We start from the raw sequence: 19,574 nt of genomic DNA, 5'->3' as shown, positions 1-19,574 counted from the left end.
GTCTCCTGCAAAAAGACACCCCCGCTTTCAAGCTCCTGTGGTGTGCGAACACCCGCGACCATTTAACCGGACCATTCAGTTTCCAGACGTTCCACGTTACCAATCTTACCGGAGGCTAGCGCCTCGAATCCCCTCTACCATCTGTCATCTTCCCCATTTAACTCCTGCACCTTTAATTCCACTCTGTACCTCGCCCATCCCAGGTGACTCCTTTGTTCGCCCTTGACCATCTCATCTCTCACCGCCCCCCCCCCCCCCCCCCCCCCCCCCCCCCGCTTTTCCCCTTCTTCTCCCCCCCCCACTTCCCCTTTCCCCCTGGCCACCCCTCTTGGCCTTCTCCCCCGCCACCTCACTTCCGTTCGCCAACATAACCTGTGATCGCGGCTGCCCCTGCCCAAAGGCACATCCTAATGACCCCCCCATCCCCGCCCCACTCCTCAGCTCCACGAAGAAGGCTTCCTGCTGGCCTTACCCTCCCCCACCCAAACAAGGCCTTCTCCTAAACTCCAGGTATCCTTCTCCAAAGGAAACAAACAGATGTTAAACACAAACAGTCCCATAAAACAGGAGGGGGGATGGGAACATCCATCCCCACATAAACCTTTCACCCCTTCAACTCCTTACAATCTCAACATTGAACAGAAACCACCCCCCATCCCAAAAAAAGGCGAAAATCCCCCAATCCCTACATCCACTTCAAACATGCTCCCAACCATTACAATGTGCCAGCACCCCAGTTCCCAAGCATTGTCCACTCAGTTCTCCCCCAGTTTATGCTCCTTAATGAAGTCTTGGCCGCTTCTGGGGTCTCGAAATAATACTCCTGACCTCCGAACGTCACCCATAATTTCACCCCGTAGAGCACCCCAACCTTCATCTGCCTGCCACTGGTATAGCACTGCCTTGGGCTTGTTTAAACCTGCTCGCCGTTTTGCCAACTCGGCTCCGATGAATCCGGATGTTACACGCCTCCCAGTCGCAGCTACGCTTCTCTTTGGCCACCATAGAATTTTCTCTTTCTCCACAAATTTATGGAGTCTCACGATCACCTTCCGCGGCGGCTCCCCACTTCTAGGCTTTTGACTCAGAGACCTATGCGCTCGGTCCACTTCAGGTGCCTTATCTAGCACCCGTTCTGCCAACAGTCCCGCCAGCCTCCTCGAGACGTACATCGTGGCACTCACACCTTCCACTCCTTCAGGCAGGGCCACTATTCGCACGTTCTGTCTTCTCAAGGTATTCTCCTGCTTCCCAACTTTGCCCTCAGCGTTTTACCAAGGTCTCCTAGGAGCCCCACCTCCAGAGCCACCACACGATCGCTATGGTCCGAGATCACTCCTTCAATCTCCCGAATCTGTGACCCCTGCACCTCCAAACACCTCTCCATTCGCTCCGAAGTACTCTTCAGGGGTGCCACAACTTCTGCAATAGCTTTTGCATGATCCTCATGCATTGCTTTCCTCTGTTTATGGAATTCCTCCTTGATAAAAGTCATCAGTTGCTGTATTTGGGGCCTTATGCTTGCCCCTCCCCCACCTGCATGCTGGAAGAGACAGTCTATGAAGCACAAGACTGTCTCAACTTTCCAGCCAAACCTCTCACTGCTTTCTGCCAGGTCTGGCGATCAGAAGACATACCATTTCAGGGGTAAACCACGTCTCTAACATTCACCTACACCTTTTCATCAAAATTCCACCCTGATCTGGGTCAAGGGAGCCCTTTTCTGTGACTTTGAACAGGAACAGCCCTTTATGTGACCAATCACTCCATGGTCACAAGCGGAAGTGATACATTTATTGTTGAACATAAAATAAATGTGTTGAAATCATTTTTTGTTTATGTTCATATGAATAGCCCAACTCATTTGTTGACACATTACATACTAATGTCTTATTATTATCCATAATAATCTGATCTCTACTATACTTTTGAAAGTATATTTTTTGATTTGATGATTGAAATCCAAAGATATAGGTTGAATTCGTAGTTTTTGAAATACATAGCACCTCAAAATATTCAGCTCATTGGTTACGTAGATTCAAAACTTAAGATATTCTCAAGGCAGTTACCAACAAATTTTCAGCTGCAATAGCCAAACTGACAATTACAAGTCCAGTGGTGTCAAGAACCATGGGCTGTTTTCTACCAATGGTCGAAGTTTATTTTATCAATTGATACAAACACTGAGATAAGACCTTTCGATAAGAAAACAGGCCATCACCCTCCACCTACCTCAATAAGTTTGTCTCTTTGCTGAATACCCTCTTTTAGTTCTTCTACTTTATGTTGCGACACATTACTCATATGTTTTTGCCGTTCCAGTTCCTGAAAAATAATCAAAAGTACATTTTATTCAAAACCTTGTCATAACTTATTACAGCTGTTCATCACACACAGATTTATTCTTTATCAGCCAACTTTTCCTAGTGGAGATTGAGCAGCACCTATTTATGACACTTTTCTTCTCTGTCCGTCCAGAACTGCTTCTGAACCCGATCCAGATTTGCATCAGTGGTCGCTGGAAAGAAGCTAATCTGGCAAGGCAAACCACAACATCCCTATCACCAGCTGGCTGTTATCAGCCAACTCAACACAAACTAGAAATCAAATCGTGGCCTATATTAATCTGTGTTGTTGGTGAGGCCACATGGCATCCTCATCCTCCAATTTCTTATGTTCTTACTTGTGGCTCCTCAATCAGATTCCCTCATCATTTAAAAAAAAAAAAATAATTGTATTCAAGGCATTTTCATATAAACATTCACAAGGAGAAGAACGAGCAAACATTATAAACAACCCAAACCCGACTGACTCCTAAAACCTCGTTAATTAAATCAATAAATGGTTCAATCCACTGACCCTCTCAAGACAAACCAGACCTTCCCCAGCCTCAGGAATTCCGCTGGTCGCTCACCCACACTCTGTTTTTGGCCCTTCCGAGTCCCGCCACCTGAGCAAAATACGACTCCGGGTTATCAGGAAGGCAAAGGCCAAGACATCGGCCTTTCTCATCCCCTGGACACCCGATCTTCTGACACCTCAAAATATCGCCACCTCTGTACTCGGGACCATCACCTCCCCCAGCACCTCGGACATCACGTCTGCGAACCTCTGCCAGAACCCCTTCAGTCTTGGACATGCCCAGAACATGTGGAAGTGATTTGCGGGCCTCCCCGCGCACACCTGTCCTCTACCCCCTCAAAGAATCTACTCATCCTTGATACTGTAATATGCGCTCTTAGAATCACTTTAAACAGGATGAACATTCAACATAGAAAAATACAGCACAGAACAGGCCCTTCGGCCCACGATGTTGTGTCGAACTTTTGTCCCAGATTAAGCACAAATTAATCTACACCCCCTCATTCTACCGTAATCCATGTACCTATCCAATAGCCGCTTGAAGGTCCCTAATGTTTGTGACTCAACTACTTCCACAGGCAGTGCATTCCATGCCCCCACTACTCTCTGGGTAAAGAACCTACCTCTGTCATCCCCCTTATATCTTCCACCATCCCCCTTAAATTTATGTCCCCTTGTAATGGTTTGTTCCTCCCGAAGAAAAAGTCTCTAACTGTCTACTCTATCCATTCCCCTGATCATCTTATAAACCTCATCCTTCTCCGTTCTAATGAGAAAAGGCCTAGCACCCTCAACCTTTCCTCTTAAGACCTACTCTCCATTCCAGGCAACATCCTGGTAAATCTATTTTGCACCTTTTCCAAAGAGTCCACATCCTTCCTAAAATGAGGCAACCAGAACTGCACACAGTACTCCAAATGTGGCCTTACCAAGGTTTTGTACAGCTGCATCATCACCTTATGGCTCTTAAATTCAATCCCTCTGCTAATCAACACTAGCATACCATAGGCCTTCTGCACAGCTCTATCCACTTGAGTGGCAACTTTCAAAGATCTATGAACATAGACCCCAAGACCTCTTCTATCCTCCACATTGCCAAGAACCCTACCGTTAACCCTGTATTCCGTAGCATTGTCGCCTACGGCGCTGAGGATCCGGGTTCGAATCCCGGCCCTGGGTCACTATCCATGTGGAGTTTGCACATTCTCCCCGTGTCTGCGTGGGTTTCACCCCCACAACCCAAAAAAAGATGTGCTGGGTAGGTGGATTGGCCACACTAAATTGCCCCTTAATTGGAAAAAAATAATTGGGTACTCTAAAATTTAAAAAAAAAGCAAAAAAAACCCTGTATTCCGCATTCAGATTTGTCCTTCCAAAATGGACAACCTCACACTTTTCAGGGTAAAACTTCATCTGCCACTTCTCAGCCCAGCTCTGCATCCTATCTATGTCTCTTTGCAGCTGACAACAGCCCTCCTCATTACCCACAACTCCACCAATCTTCGTATCGTCTGCAAATTTACTGACCCACCCTTCAACTCCCTCATCCAAGTCATTAATGAAAATCACAAATAGCAGAGGACCCAGAACCGATCACTGCGGTACGCCACTGGTAACTGGGCTCCAGGCTGAATATTTGCCATCTACCACCACTCTCTGACTTCTATCGGTTAGCCAGTTTGTTATCCAACTGGCCACATTTCCCATCATCCCATGCCTCCTTACATTCTGCATAAGCCCACCATGGGGAACCTTATCAAATGCCTTACTAAAATCCATGTACCCTACATCCACTGCTTTACCTTCATCCACGTGCTTGGTCACCTCCTCAAAGAATTCAATAAGACTTGTGAGGCAAGACCTACCCCTCACAAATCCGTGCTGACTATCCCTAATCAAGCAGTCTCTTTCCAGATGCTCAGAAATTCTATCCCTCAGTACCCTTTCTATTACTTTGCCTACCACCGAAGTAAGACAAACTGGCCTGTAATTCCCAGAGTTATCCCTATTCCCTTTTTTGAACAGGGGCACGACATTCGCCACTCTCCAATCCCCTGGTATCATCCCTGTTAATGGTGAGGACGAAAAGATCATTGCCAACGGCTCTGCAATTTCACCTCTTGCTTCCCATAGAGTCCTTGGATATATCCCGTCAGGGCCGGGTGATTTAGCAGTTTGGATCAGAAATTGGCTAGCTGTGAGAAGACATAGGGTGGTGGTTGATGGGAAATGTTCACCCTGGAGTTCAGTTACTAGTGTTGTACCACAAGGATCTGTTTTGGGGCTTTAAATACTAACATTCCATTCACTTTCTTTATTAGTTGCTGTACCTGCATGCTCATTTTCTGCGACTCATGAACACTCAGAACCCTCTGCAATGGAGCACCCTGAAGTCTCTTCCCATTTTTCCGACCAAAATGCATGGTCTCACACTTATCCACGTTAAACTCCCATCTTGGCTGACTCTCCTACCCTAGCCATACATTTGTCAGGTTCTTATTTCCAAATTGCAATTTACTGGCCCTCTTATTTTTGTGTTGTCTGCAAATATGGCTGTAGAACCTTCTATTCCTCAATCCAAGTCATTTATATAGATTGTAAATAGTTGGAGCCCAATGACCGAACCCCATGGGACTCCACTAGTTCCATCTTGCCATCCAGAAAAATCCATTTATCCTCACTTCTGTCCATCAGCCAGTCTCCGATGCAAGGTAATGAGTTACCCCTAATCCCATGTGATGTCATTTCTCACAACAGCACTAATCTCTTTCCTCACCAGCTGGGCTACACCACTTCCTTTTCCTTTCAGTCTATCTTTATGAAAAACTGTGTACCCATGGATATTCAACTCCCAGTCCTGGTCTCCCTGTAACCATGTTTTAGTAAATGGCACCAAATCATCCCCTTTTGTTTCTATTTGCGCCATTAGCTCATTAAGTTTGTTCTGAATGCTTTGTGCATTTAGATACAAAGCTTTTAAATTTATTTCACTGTTGAATTTCCCTACTCTTCTATAATTCCTTGGTGCATAGGCATTCATCCATTCTGCCCCATATCTTTATATTCTGGTACCCATCCGCCACATTGCTAACCTGTACTCTTACCTCCTCCTTTAATTTGGGTTTTCTAATTTCCCCAACAACTGAACCCCAGCCCCCCGTCTATTCGGTTTAAAACACTATCTACAAACCTAGGTACGCGATTCGCTCGGACTGAAGACCGTCCCATCGAAACAGTTCTCTAATTTCCCAGTACTGGTGCCAATATCCCATGAATTCAAACCTATTTTCCTCACTTAAGATGGAAATTAGATGTTTTTCTGAGGGTCAAGTGTCTTTGGAACATTTTTCCCCCAGAAAGCGAACCATTTTTTAAGGCAGAGGTAAAATCAAAAAATATTGAAGAAAGCCAGGAATGTGGAGCTGAGGCCACAATCAGAACACCCATGATCTTTATTTAATGGTAGAGCAGACTTGAGGGGCCAAATGGCCCCTTTCTGCTCCCAGTCAAAGGCAGCACTACACACTGAAAGAGCAACACTCCTATGTTAAATATGACATAGACAGTTTGTTCGGGAAATGTTCTCTATTGTAAGAAGCTGTTAGTTAAAGTTGAACTATATAGAATTGAAGGAAAATTATTTACCTAGTTAGGAAAATGGCTGAGTGGCAGAGATAAAGAATGGAGATAGTGCAGGTGCGCCAACTAGCAGCATGTGACCAGTAGTGCCACACAGGTGTGTTGCATCTGGTCACCATCTATATTCACAACTCAGATGATAATTTCTGTTTGTCTGTTCCCAGGCGTCCACTGGACACAAAATATCCCATGGCACTAACTAAAGAAGTATCACGATCAAAAATAGACCGAATGGTTATTGTGTATGCTGCTGATAGGGCCACACAGTGCAGAAAATCAGTGCTGTATTCATGAACATAAAAACAGAGACTGAACTTCAAAAGTAAACAATTGCTTGGAAACTCTTTGGAACATTCTGAAATTAGATTCTGAATTAAATTAAAAGCGGTTTTCACTTTCATCATCGTGAATGAACATTCCAAAATGCAAATCAACTCTACTCCTCAGTCACCACCCTTTTAACCAGACTTAATGCTCAGTAGATCTGTTTCCACTTGAGTATCGTGGGCAGCACGGTAGCATTGTGGATAGCACAATCGCTTCACAGCTCCAGGGTCCCAGGTTCGATTCCGGCTTGGGTCACTGTCTGTGTGGAGTCTGCACATCCTCCCCGTGTGTGCGTGAGTTTCCTCCGGGTGCTCCGGTTTCCTCCCACAGTCCAAAGATGTGCAGGTTAGGTGGATTGGCCATGATAAATTGCCCTTAGTGTCCAAAATTGCCCTTAGTGTTGGGTGGGGTTACTGGGTTATGGGGATAGGGTGGAGGTGTTGACCTTGGGTAGGGTGCTCTTTCCAAGAGCCGGTGCAGACTCGATGGGCTGAATGGCCTCCTTCTGCACTGTAAATTCTATGTAAATACGCTAGCGTCCATCTTTGACATGGCGTACCTTTTGGGAAATATCAAAAATTTAAAATTTAACTATTTGATGCAAAGTATATTGTCAAATACTTTTCTAAAAAACATCATCAGAATTAATTTTAAATACAATCAATCTGTTACACCTCTCCCTGAATTATGGTAATTGAGCAGGTCCAGCTCTTGCTGCAACAGAAGTCAGAAGCTGTTTCAATTTAACAATGAGACATATCTACAAAATTACAATTGTTACCCTAAAGGGACCTTTGATCAACAGATTGTTAAGAAAACACATCTGAAGTGCAAGACAAACAGTAACTGTCAGGCACTGCTTAGTTGCTCATAATTGATTACCTTTGATTTTTCGACGTTCTCTCTATTTAACTCAGCCATCTGCTCTTCCATTTCCTCAATAACATCTTTTAGTGTATCCACTTGGTAGATGAGGTTAGATTTTTCATTGTCCAGCTGCGCATTGGAGACCATAGCTTTTTTATATTTCTCTTCTACTTCTGATAATGAATCCTGCAATTTGAAAACAACTGATATTCTGGTGACAGAATCATTGATGTTGGAAACAACTATCGTCATAAAGAACAAGCAGCAATGTATTAGAAACCTGATTCGATAGTCACATGGAGGGCGAGAGGGAAGAAAGTCAACATGATTGTAGGTTGCCAATTTATAATATGTTTATCACTGCAAAAAGCAAATATCACTTAATTCTCAGTTTTTTTTATAAATTTAGTGTACCCAATTCATTTTTTCCAATTAAGGGCAATTTAGCATGGCCAATCCACCGAGCCTGCATATCTTTGGGTTGTGGGGGCGAAACCCACGCAAACACGGGAGAATGTGCAAACTCCACAGTGACCCAGAGCCAGGATCAAACCTGGGACCTCGGCGCTGAGGGGCTGCAGGGCTAACCCACTGCACCACCATGCTGCCCCCTTAATTCTCACAGTTGATCTTTTGTATATTAGAATTTCATTAGTAAATGTAAAAGGAACTATGGGGGAAAAAAAATATTTCAAGCGGTTTTATTCTCTTTTGTATTGAAATGTTTAAAAATAAGACAAGGCAAAGAAACAGCTGATAGTTCATGCAAAGATTTTACCGTGTGCATTCCAAAGTCCAGGAGTCAAGTTAGCCAAACTTCTTGCAGGTTTTGGTTACAGAACACTGGAAAAGCTCTTTAAAAACAAGACATGATTTGGGCTCTTATGGAAAACCTTCAAATTATACTTGTTGTTTTGTCGGCGGCAAGGTTGCGCACCAGCGGGATGTACTGGTCCTGCTTTTGTTAACGGGATTTCCCATTGATTGCACCCTTAGCCACCAGGAGACCTGTGCGCTGGAGTGGGTCTGGAATTTCCCACCGGCGTGAACAGTCGGTAAATCCCGCCCTAGGTTTCCGTTTGTGCTTTGCTTTTAGCAGTACATGTTGCCACACATGAATATAAACTCCACCCCTCTATGATTACAGTGCTCACGGGTCTCACAGATCCAAATATTAGATTAAAGGGAAGTTAGGCATTGAAATCACTACATTTTCCCAGATTTTCAGTAAAAGATCTGTTAAAGTTAAGCAAAAGCCAATCAATGCTCAATTTTAGAAAAAGCAAAGTGTCTAACATTTAGATGAATCCCTGGTGAGTACGTTGCACATAAATGCTTTCCTGTTTGGAGAAACAAGTCAACATTTACCTGCACGAAAACAAGTTGTTGAAAGCAAGCGTAACCAGCTAAAAGCAGCAACTCTCTTCCTGGTAGAGATTACACTTTCAGAGTTTCTTAGCTGCTTAGTTCAACTTTTGACCTCTTTACCTCCATGTTTTATATGATACTTGTAGGTGAGTGCCAGATTTCCCACACAAGAGTATTTTTAGTTGCCTAAATTTATAGTCTACCCAAGTGCGATGAAAGATTTTCCTTCTGCTCTAGCTGTGACAAATAAAGGCAAGCAGAAAGCAAGGTCCATGTCTGAAAAATCAGGTAACAGGATCATGATAGCTTGGGCTAATCCGATGCGCAACCTTAATACTACAAACCTTTACTTAAATATAGGTGATGCTGAGGCTATGTTAAAAAAAACTATTGCTAATACTGTTGCCATGCAGAAGCATAAACTATACTTAAATAACATGTGTACACAACATAATTACACAGATAAAGAGTAATTAGGTGAAAAATTGTTAAAATGAATACAGCTCCTTACGTTTCCACGATGAAAAGCAATACATTTTTACTAGGTACAAACTATCAAATTCTTTGAAATTTATGAAGTAGAAAGCGCATTTTTCTATCCAGAAACAATGAAGCGCCATCTTGACTTGTCTATTTGCAAATATCCACAGGGCTCCACACTTCCAGCTTTGAAACTTAAAAAAATATATTTTAGTTTATCCCTTGGTTGGTTTATTACTTGAATTTGACTTCATGATATTTTTGTATCCCTTGATTTAAATCCTGCTTTTTTCCAATTATTTTACCTGAATTATTAAGTGAACTGTAAAAGCATCTTCTGGCTTTCCAAAAATCTGTACTCTCTCTTCTAGCTTTGCATTCCAATTATTTAAAAAGAGTCCCAGAACAATACTTTTGCTCTTTAGAAAAAATGCAGCTTTGTACTTAACAGAATGCATAAAAATGAATTGTGAAGATAGGCATTTAAAAAACTATGCAAGATCATTTTAAGCTCCAAATGCCACTGAAATTTTGACTTTACCCATCCCACTCCCCTGCATTTCCCATTCCACCCCCCTCTATTTCTGACAGTTTCTAATCAAATTCTCAAATGTTTCCAAAGACTGAAAATGCAGAGCTCTCCACTGCTGGTTCCATGCTAACATTCCAAACACAGTAGACTGCAGAAAATGCAATCTCCTGTCATTCCAGCCAAATCAGGTCAAAGGTCAGGTTGAAACAAGTGGGATTGTTTTCCACCTTTGTGGGTCACAGTTGTTCTGCTCAAATTGCTACTGCTCTGTGGCTAGTTGTTTTGAGACAATGAAGTTATTTTTTTTAAATCAAACTACCACACAACGTTGCTATAAGGGTTACATTCAGAGAACAGCACATGCCACAATAAGAATCCATAATATCTACCATTGAGCCAAAACAAAAGTTAGTCAAATGCTACAAAGGGATTCTGCTCTAGCATGTTAAAGGAGTGCAGCTCAAATTCCCAGTATGACAGCCACAGGAAATAGAAAAACATGCTGGGGGACATGGCCCTGATACCTTAAGTTCTTTTAATCCCTGCATGTATCTCCCCTCTACATCTTGAATCTGGTCCTTAAGCTCATAGATATCCTGTTGGACATATGGAATGAACCATTGGATAAATGGGAGGGGGAAGGGAACAAAAAAACATCAAACTAAATATTTTTATCGCATTGTGTGTACCGAAAATATAAGAATTTGGTCAACAGATAAAAACATTTAAATTTACAACAGTTCACCAACTCAATGCAAAAATATAGTTTAATAAACCTTACCCGCAATTCGCTGAGTGAAACATCTGGATCCAGTATGCTACTTGTATCCCCGCTCCCTCGTCGAGAGGAAGATCCCCCAAGCGAGGCCAGTGTTGCTGCTGACAACCCTGCAACTGCATTTCGAGAAGCAGGCTTGGAGATGAAAGAAAGAGACAGACTAGTAATTGCCATGGAAACAAAGAAGAGTGAATTTCAGAATACACAACTTCTGTTTTGACTGCATGACAACTGGTAAAGCAGAGTGTTAAAAATGTACATTTGGGTTTTAAAGGGAATATGAACTGCTACATGTTTCAGGAAAAGAAAGTAAAAATAGCAGCTTTTTCAGGCAAGTTGTTCATTCTGAGTAGAAAATTATACATTTTTGAATGGTGCAAATGGAACTACTTTCTCATTACTTCAGACATCATTCACCACCTGAAAATATTCTTTCAACGACCTACTGTATATTGGTCCTACTCTACAAATTGGGTCCTACGGGTTTCAGCAAACTGGTGAATTGTGATCCAAGATTTTTTTTTAATTTGTTCAGCGGATGTGGGCGTCACTGGCCGGGCAAGCATTTATTGCCCATCCCCGAGGGCATTTAAGAATCAACTGCACAGCTGTGGGTCTGGAGTCAAATGTAGGAGGAAAGGAAACCAGTCTGGTCAATATGCAACCCCAGTTCCACAACTGTGGTTGCTTCTTAACTCCTCTCTGAAGAAGCCAGCAAGTTACTCAGCAGTATGAAATAGTTAGTAACAGGGATTAAACACTGGCCTTGCCAGGGACATCCAGAAAATGAGTTTGGAAAATAAAGAAAGAAATGGCCCTCATAAATTTGCCTATTTTCAGTGGAAGCTTTTTCTCCTGCTAAATTAGATAAATACTATGAGTCGAGAATCTTGCTGGTTTCCTGCCCTTTGGAAATATTTCTACTTGATAGCTTGAAGCAACAGTTAAAATACATTGAGAACCTGTCTGAACTAACGTTTTGTATAAAAAGCGTCTTCAGCAGAGTTGTAATTTTATCTACGGGCGTTAGACTAAAATGTGTAAGGGGATTCAGAAAGCCAAATAGCTCGTTCTTTGTTCAAACCAGCTTGAAATTAAACCCTTAATCATGTGAAACTAAGATGAGCATCTGATTGGGACTTTTTCCAAAGAACCTGATAATTGTAGTGAAGTTAAGAACCAAACAAAAACAATATGATGGGTTGAAAGGTGCTTTCAGAAACATTAACATTTTAAAAATGTGACAGGAATTATGTACATCTTCACTAAAAATATTATCTACCCGGTCATATTGCTGGTTCACCATCATTTTCTCTGGTCATGTTTTGTTGCAAGCTTGCAAAAGGTTTACGTCTCACCAATTATGCTCAAAATAATGCATCTGTAATTTGTGTTTACTGGAACAAAGGGGGTTGGGGGCCACATGATGCAAACAATTCAATTGTTGACTTTTTCAGAGCATAAATAAAGATTGTTTCAATTGACGTGGTGAATCGGTAACAAGGGATCATGAAAGAATGAATGGAGAATCGTAAGAAATTGTTTTCATCCAGTGGCTGCTTTGGGTGTCAAGTAACTGCGAGGTGGTCAAGTAACTGCGAGGTGGCCAAGATGGGGATCTTAAACTGCAACATTTAATTTAGCCTAAGTTTAGTGCACAACTCTATCTTGGCAAAGGAGTTGAAGTACGTGTCAGGAACTGTGATGGGCGTCATGGCAATGCGGAAGTGAATAATAACGCGAGAAATACAAAAAACAGTCGTAAAAACAAGTTTGGATTGTGCGTTCCAGCCATCAATGGCACGTCCCACCACAACATATCAGGAACATCATTTAAATACATTTTGATCTCATTATAAGGACTCCTCACTGGAATCATTCCCCCACTCTGGATTATCTGGGCACATCAATTAGCGTGCAATTAGACTGACGTGTTTCACAACTATACATATGGGCCCCGTACCTTGCAACCTGCACCTTGCTTGCAACTTTGGGGTTTATTTGCCTACCTTGACATCGTACATCGCTCGTTGAAATCAGCATCAGGCTTCGCAAGCAGCACTACATTGCTTTCAGGGGATTGCTACAGGCAAGTCTCTGCTATCAGGCCAGTGGGAAGGTGAGGCTGGCTTTTAATCTGCATCCATGATGCTTAAATCACAGATCCTTGACAGCTTCAAGGTACCACATGGGACCAGAATGCACCTCGGTGACAATGGGTACCTGCACAGAGAAGGTATGAGGCTCATGCCGCTACCCAGGCATTGGTGGTGCTCACCATAGGTATTCTAAAGTCGTGATTCCGATGCCTGGACAGATCTGGCGGAACAATTTATTACAGTCCTCAGATGGTCTCACAGATCACCATGGCTTACTGCGGACTGCACAATCTGCAATTATGAGATTGAGGAGTTGCACATCTTCTCTGATGAGGAGGTCCTCGAAGGGGATCATAGAACATAGAACAGTACAGCACAGAACAGGCCCTTCGGCCCTCGATGTTGTGCCGAGCAATGATCACCCTACTCAAACCCACGTATCCATCCTATACCCGTAACCCAACAACCCCCCCTCCCCCCTCCTAACCTTACTTTTAAGGACACTACGGGCAATTTAGCATGGCCAATCCACCTAACCCGCACATCTTTGGACTGTGGGAGGAAACCGGAGCACCCGGAGGAAACCCACGCACACACGGGGAGGACGTGCAGACTCCGCACAGACAGTGACCCAGCCGGGAACCGAACCTGGGACCCTGGAGCTGTGAAGCATTTATGCTAACCACCATGCTACCGTGCTGCCCAGATCAGAGAGGGGACTTTGACAGAGCCGAGGCTGTAGGGTAAATAGGCCATAGCATGGACATGATGGGATAGGCACGCGCTCAAGGCGCTCATTACCACTGGATTCCACCAGGAGAATGGTAAGTTGTAATGAGTACCCTCTTGAACAAGTGCTCTCCATCATGGGCCCTCATGAACATCAAAGCTGCTTTTCCTCTCATTTCACTCATTCACTTCAATACGAGAGTGAATAGTTACACATCAGGTTCACATTGCCCTAATCCTCTGAAGGATGTTGAAACCTCGGGAGCATGTGTCCTTGCTGAAATGAGCAGGTGACTGGAAGAAGGCAAACCGGCATCATACGTCCGAAGGTGCTGGCTCATAGCTGCAGGTCTTCAATCTGACACGGCTCCTTGAGAAGATCCATCTCAAGTAATGAAACAACGTACTCTGTGTAACATTGATGGTGACTCAGATAATTCACACTTGGGACAAGACAGCAATGATGTTCCACTGTTGTGAATGATTGAGAGATGACTATTGTCTGTGGTGCATTCTTTCAAATCACACTGACATCAGGCAGTGAGGGATCCTGGGCTCCATTTATCCTCATCTTAATATGGATGGGGACCACCTGAACATGACTAAATTAAATTCTTGCATGTCAGACATTAAAATGCCTCCTCCTTAATTCAGACATTGTACCCTCATGGCCATTCCTCCCCTGTACCCTCATGGCCATCCCTCCCCCTTGCCAAGTCCAAAGTGCTCAGCCACCATGATGCCCTCAAGGGAATGTAATGAAGAGCACATTTTAGCTTTAGTATATCCTTGCTCCTATCCCATTGCTCCCCTCAACATTATCTGAAGCAACAATGTGAACTTCCAGAGCATGCTCAAAGGCTTTATTGCCAGAATTCACCATTTAGAATAAGCGTCAGTGACCTCAGCAAGTGTTCAGGTGAGAGGATGCACAGTGCTATGTCACTACTTTGTGACGAGAGCTTTGTCTCCGCAATACACACAAATAAAGGGTGACAGATGCTCACGGTTGGATGTTTGAGCACCAGGACATAATGTGGCAGAGGTTTGTCACCTTGAGGCGGTAAATTGCTCCCACTTACTGGTGATCTTAGCAGATGTCCACTCTGAAAATCAAAAATACCATTGGCTGATACCAGTGCACATAAGCTCCGACTATGGGGTCATGGCATGAAAATCCTGTCAAAAGACAGAGCACATGGAATTGAATAATATACAAGCCTTGTCCATGCATGAACACGCCTCTCCTTGTACACTGTGCCTTCACCGTTCAAGAATGCAGACCAGATAGGAGAACACATCTGCCTTAATCCTACACAGTCAAGAATAAACATGATATGACCCTGCGAAACATATGAACAAAGCTCATTCCACAACATTAATATCGAGACATCACTGATTTCGAGGATGATCTGGAAAGAGGATACACAATGTGGTGACATGGAAGCACACTGCATAGATGAGAGATTGAAAATTGTGACTCCTGAAATAAGTCCGGGGAGAATCTATGGAAACACCTGATTTACATCAATACAGCTCATCATAAAACGCCACTGTTGTTTATGTTGTTCAAGAGTGCAAGAGCTAACAGGCACTGACATCGGTTCCAGCCAAGACAGTGACCTCTGGCCGCTTGGCCCGATTGAGGGCGATGACTCATGTGCCCTGCACACGAGGTGGGTTTGGCTCGGCTGAAATGGCGCTGCAGGTGGCTTAATCAATGTTCCTGTGTCCTTTCAGGCAACGAGAACCCATAAGAGTCAAGAGGACAAGGGCAGGCGATGCCCACCCCTAAACCTAATGATTCAGACAAGGTTCGAGATGATGCCGTGGAGATTGTGTGCCACCGCCCAGCTTGGTCCACAGGTCATGCCGAGGCATGGGTCTCTGACAAAGATGAGTGCAGTGAACCGATGTATTGGAGTGTGTAAACATTGTTGGGTTGTCTCAATGGAAGTGAAAATGTCAAAGTGTGATGACTGATACTGCTGACATAATTTTCCTCTCCCAGACTTTCCATCCAGATGAATGCAGGACTCTTGACACTGGACCATTGGTACACTTGCAGGCACCAGTGCAGATACAAGCATCTCAGTGGGCATTAGATTTCCAGTGACAATGGCAGGGCATGGCATATTCGCCTGTAGAGTGCGCCTCGGTAGTTGGCAGTCGGAGGCCTATTGGAGACCAGGGCCATGCTGAGTCTGAGGCAGATGATGAGTCGAGTGATCCATTAGGCAGCGGATGCTGGATGTCCAGCAGAATGCCAGGGAAGATCTGGCAGAGATTCCTAAGGATTTGCACACCATGGTTTCTGTCATGGAGGAGTCCATAGAGTATGGTTTGACCCTCATCACTGACTGTAGCCTTCTCTGTTGAGAAAGTGATGACTCTCATCGCGATGCAGCTCCAGGAATCAATCAGGATATTGTGGTGATGCACACAGATGTGCAAGCCCAAACTCCAGCAGTGACTGAGGCATCCAGTCTCTCTACTAGGTGCTCACCCATTAATGGCAAGCAGAGGGGTCCAGACTGACCTCATGCTGGGAGACGAGCTTCATGTCAGCTCTGCCGGCTTCTCTCAGGGCACTCTGGATGAGGCGGCAGCTGTTTCATCCCTCTGCCAGTAACCATGCCACCTGATTTGGCCACGAAGACTGTGGAGAGTCCAGCTATGGCACTGGACACACACTCCCCAAGGAGTAGCTGCTCCGCTTCCATCGGGTAGAGGACAACCGTCAAGGTATTCAGGGCCTACAGGATAGCAGAGTCGGGCTTTCTCAAATGCTGCTGCCATTGAGGAGGAGCCACAAAGTTGCAGCGTCCAAAAACACAAGTTCAGAGCTCTATGAACACAAGAGGGACCTTTTGATGTGTAATCATCCCTTCTACCATAATTTGTTAAGTTGTTTTCTATCGTGAACAATTAACATCAAGCAATGCTGTGTTCTTTTGTTTATATGCCATTGCAGATAAATATTGCTGTTGTGTAAATTACCTTAGTATGCCTCATTTGTATCATAGGTGTAGGGCATGGTGCAGTAGCTCCTGCAGGATGCGAGTGGCGGTAAACTTTATTGAACTGATATTGAGTGGATTTTGTGCTGCACGGAATTGGCCATTACAAACATCTACTAAGGAGGCACTGTAGCCACCGAAGTTGGCCATTCCCTAAATACAAAATGGAGGAACGCAAAGCTTGCAGGGTAAAACGGTCAAAGTTTGCAGCACAAGCAGGCTGCAACAAGCCACTGTGTATTCTGTCTGCTAAGAGAGCAGACAGCACCGAAACGAACATTCCGCATACTAATAAGGCAATCTCTGGGACCGTTAACATAGTAATGCAACGATCCCAGAGACAAGGACACAAATGTGGAAGTGATTGCAACATTGTATGGGAAGCCAGACACCCCGGCACCAGCGGGGTTCGAAGACAAAGCACCTGAAGGCCCGCCCAGTAGCCGAGGGACAGCCTCAGTATTGGGGGGATTCAAACAAATCAATTGGGAAGAGACCCAATCGATCCCCAGCAGATAGAGGGTCCGCCCAAAAGGGCGCGAAGCCCTGGGACCTATAAAAGACAGGTCCCAAACTTAGTTTGTTCTTCTTGACCAGCCCTCCTCTCTTGACCAGCCCTCTCGACCAGCCTTTACCGAAGAAGACCTTGACCGAGAGAGAGGAGTGGTTCGGACAGCAGCTGCCAGCAAGTAAGTGTCTCACAACGATCGCTACCAGAGATAGACACTCCTGACCCTTTTTAACCTGAAATCTGCGGACCCAGTGCAGAGCAAGAGGCTATTTTCCCCCTGATCCGGCAGTTCCTTATACAGATAAGTACTGGTCTATTTAGTGGTAGGAATAGTTTAGTCATCTTAGCGTATGCAGGAGTAGTTTATAATTGTATTATAATAAACTCATTAGTTTGAACTTACTAATTGGTGTATGGTTTTATTGCTTTGAACTTGACCTTGAAACTTGTAGCGGTATCTTAACGATACCTGGCGACTCCAAAGCTAAGTAACGAAACAGAGCCAAATTGAGTGTTAAGCACACTCACCCAGAACGAGCAACAGCACTGACATCAGTGAAGGCAATGCCTTGGCATAGATTGCCTTGAAGGTAGGTTAAATCAAGGCCTTTCTGGTGTCCCAGCCTCCCTGAAGGTTCCAAAGGCCTATCCTCACTTCCTCACCCTGTACTTCCCTTCTGAACCACCACTTGAATCATTATCTGTGGCCTGTCGAGCTGCCTTGTTATCCTCATCCTCCAGTGGGTCTGCTTTGATACAACCAGATTGTGGAGATTGTAGCATGCAACGGCTATAAGAGGCACATGCTCTGGAGACTATCTTAATCTCATCTTCAGTAGATCACCCTTGTAGAGGTGTGACTCCTCTTCTATCGCTCTTCCATATCTGTCCTTAGGTGCCAGAAAGGTTACATGAATCACCCTTTCGAAGGATACCCTTTGTCATCCAGGAGCCAGTTAATAACCTAGCTGAAGTTACAAACAGCCCTGGACCTGTGTGTGTTGGAGGATTTGTGCATCATGAGTTCTGCCGGGGTATCTTGCACAGACTTACCTGCATGTTCATAGACTGGAAACAGTTGATGAGTGCAGGAAATGGGTCCCTGAGTGTGGGGAAACCCTGAAATCGCAGTGGAGCTGATGGCTCGCTCTGCCTCTTCCATCCAGTAATTAATAAATGTCATGACCCTCCTGAACAGAGCATCAGTGACCAGTTTGAAGCAACTGTGGACAGCAGATTGAACAACAGCCCACTGTTATCCCCCACTTAGCCCTGAAAAGAGTCAGAGGCATCGATGCAGAGGACTACTGTGTCCTTTTAGAGTCACTAGCATGGGGTGGCCGCTCACATTTGGAGGTCATCTGTGGCCAAACCATCTGACATCTGGAGGTTAAATCTCCCTAGAGAGACAGAGCCTCCTTCAGCACCAGACCTCAGACATGTTGAAGTAGCTGCATCACTCTGGCGGGAAGATAGTGGCACCTTTGGCAGTCCCTTCTGCCTTGCACTCCCTGCTGGCCTTGCACTACCTGTGACTATCTCTCTGAAAGTTCACTCCCTGGGACCCTGCCTGCAGACACCTGGCCTCCTCTACCTTCCTCCTCCTCAGAAGACCCACCAGTCGAATAAATGACCCTAATTATCAGAGAAACAGAAGGTTGTCTGGTGACCCGAAGTGTCCTTAGTGTAAATCTGTTTGAGCCTTTGGAGACGGAAATGAGTCCTGAAATGAAGGCTTGCCTGAAGTGAAAATCAGCTGTCAAGTTTGACAAAACAGCCAGAAGCAAACTCTCTCTTAAGCTCCTTATTACTCACAGTGACAATGCTCCAGGCCCGTTTTATCCCACCCTTGGATGACAGAATGGAAAAAAGTATTGTTTGCCTGACTGCTTTACACATGTGCACAATGTATTCTCTTGTGATTTCATGGGAAGTCGGACATTTAGAATGTAAAATTCTGGCCCAGAACTTGGAGACGAGGTAACTGAAGGCACAGTCACCAATGGTGGTGTAATTAAAATTGAGAATGCACAAGAGGCCATAATTAAATAAGCGTAGATTTCTTAGGTGGTTGTGGGGTTGATGGAGATTATAGAAGCAGGAAGGAGAGGGACAGCATCATGGAGCGAATTGAAAAGAAGGATGAGAATTTGAAAATAAAGACTTTGCTTGACCGGTAGCCAAAATAGGGCAGCATTGGTAGGTATGATCAGGAAACGGGACTTGGCAGAGTTTTGGGTGACCTAAGTTTACAAAGGCCAAGACGGGGAGACCAGCTGGGAATGAATTGGATTGGTTGAGTCTAGAGATAATTAAATCACAGATGAATGTTTCAGGGGATGAGCTCAAACAGGGGTGAAGT

The 19,574-nt window shown here is 44.4% G+C and overlaps 1 protein-coding gene across 10 annotated transcripts in view; it reads right to left on the bottom strand.

Annotated features, from left to right (window-relative positions):
• Positions 1-19,574, bottom strand: part of lrrfip2 (leucine rich repeat (in FLII) interacting protein 2) — a 261,526-nt gene that overhangs the window by 42,120 nt on the left and 199,832 nt on the right. For 8 of the 10 annotated variants that reach the window (XM_038809832.1, XM_038809829.1, XM_038809830.1 and 5 more), the window contains 4 exons: positions 10,857-10,988; positions 10,600-10,671; positions 7,711-7,881; positions 2,233-2,325 (listed from right to left, as the gene is read on the bottom strand). In XM_038809832.1, coding sequence (XP_038665760.1) covers positions 2,233-2,325; positions 7,711-7,881; positions 10,600-10,671; positions 10,857-10,988 — 468 coding nt within the window. The remainder of the gene's footprint in view (positions 1-2,232; positions 2,326-7,710; positions 7,882-10,599; positions 10,672-10,856; positions 10,989-19,574) is intronic. The other 2 variants (XM_038809836.1, XM_038809838.1) reach the window with 1 other exon arrangement.

The sequence above is a fragment of the Scyliorhinus canicula genome, chromosome 10 (assembly GCF_902713615.1).
Source record: "Scyliorhinus canicula chromosome 10, sScyCan1.1, whole genome shotgun sequence".
NCBI lineage: Eukaryota > Metazoa > Chordata > Chondrichthyes > Carcharhiniformes > Scyliorhinidae > Scyliorhinus > Scyliorhinus canicula.
Note: the sequence above shows the minus strand (reverse complement) of the source record. Positions and strands in the feature narration are given on the sequence as shown.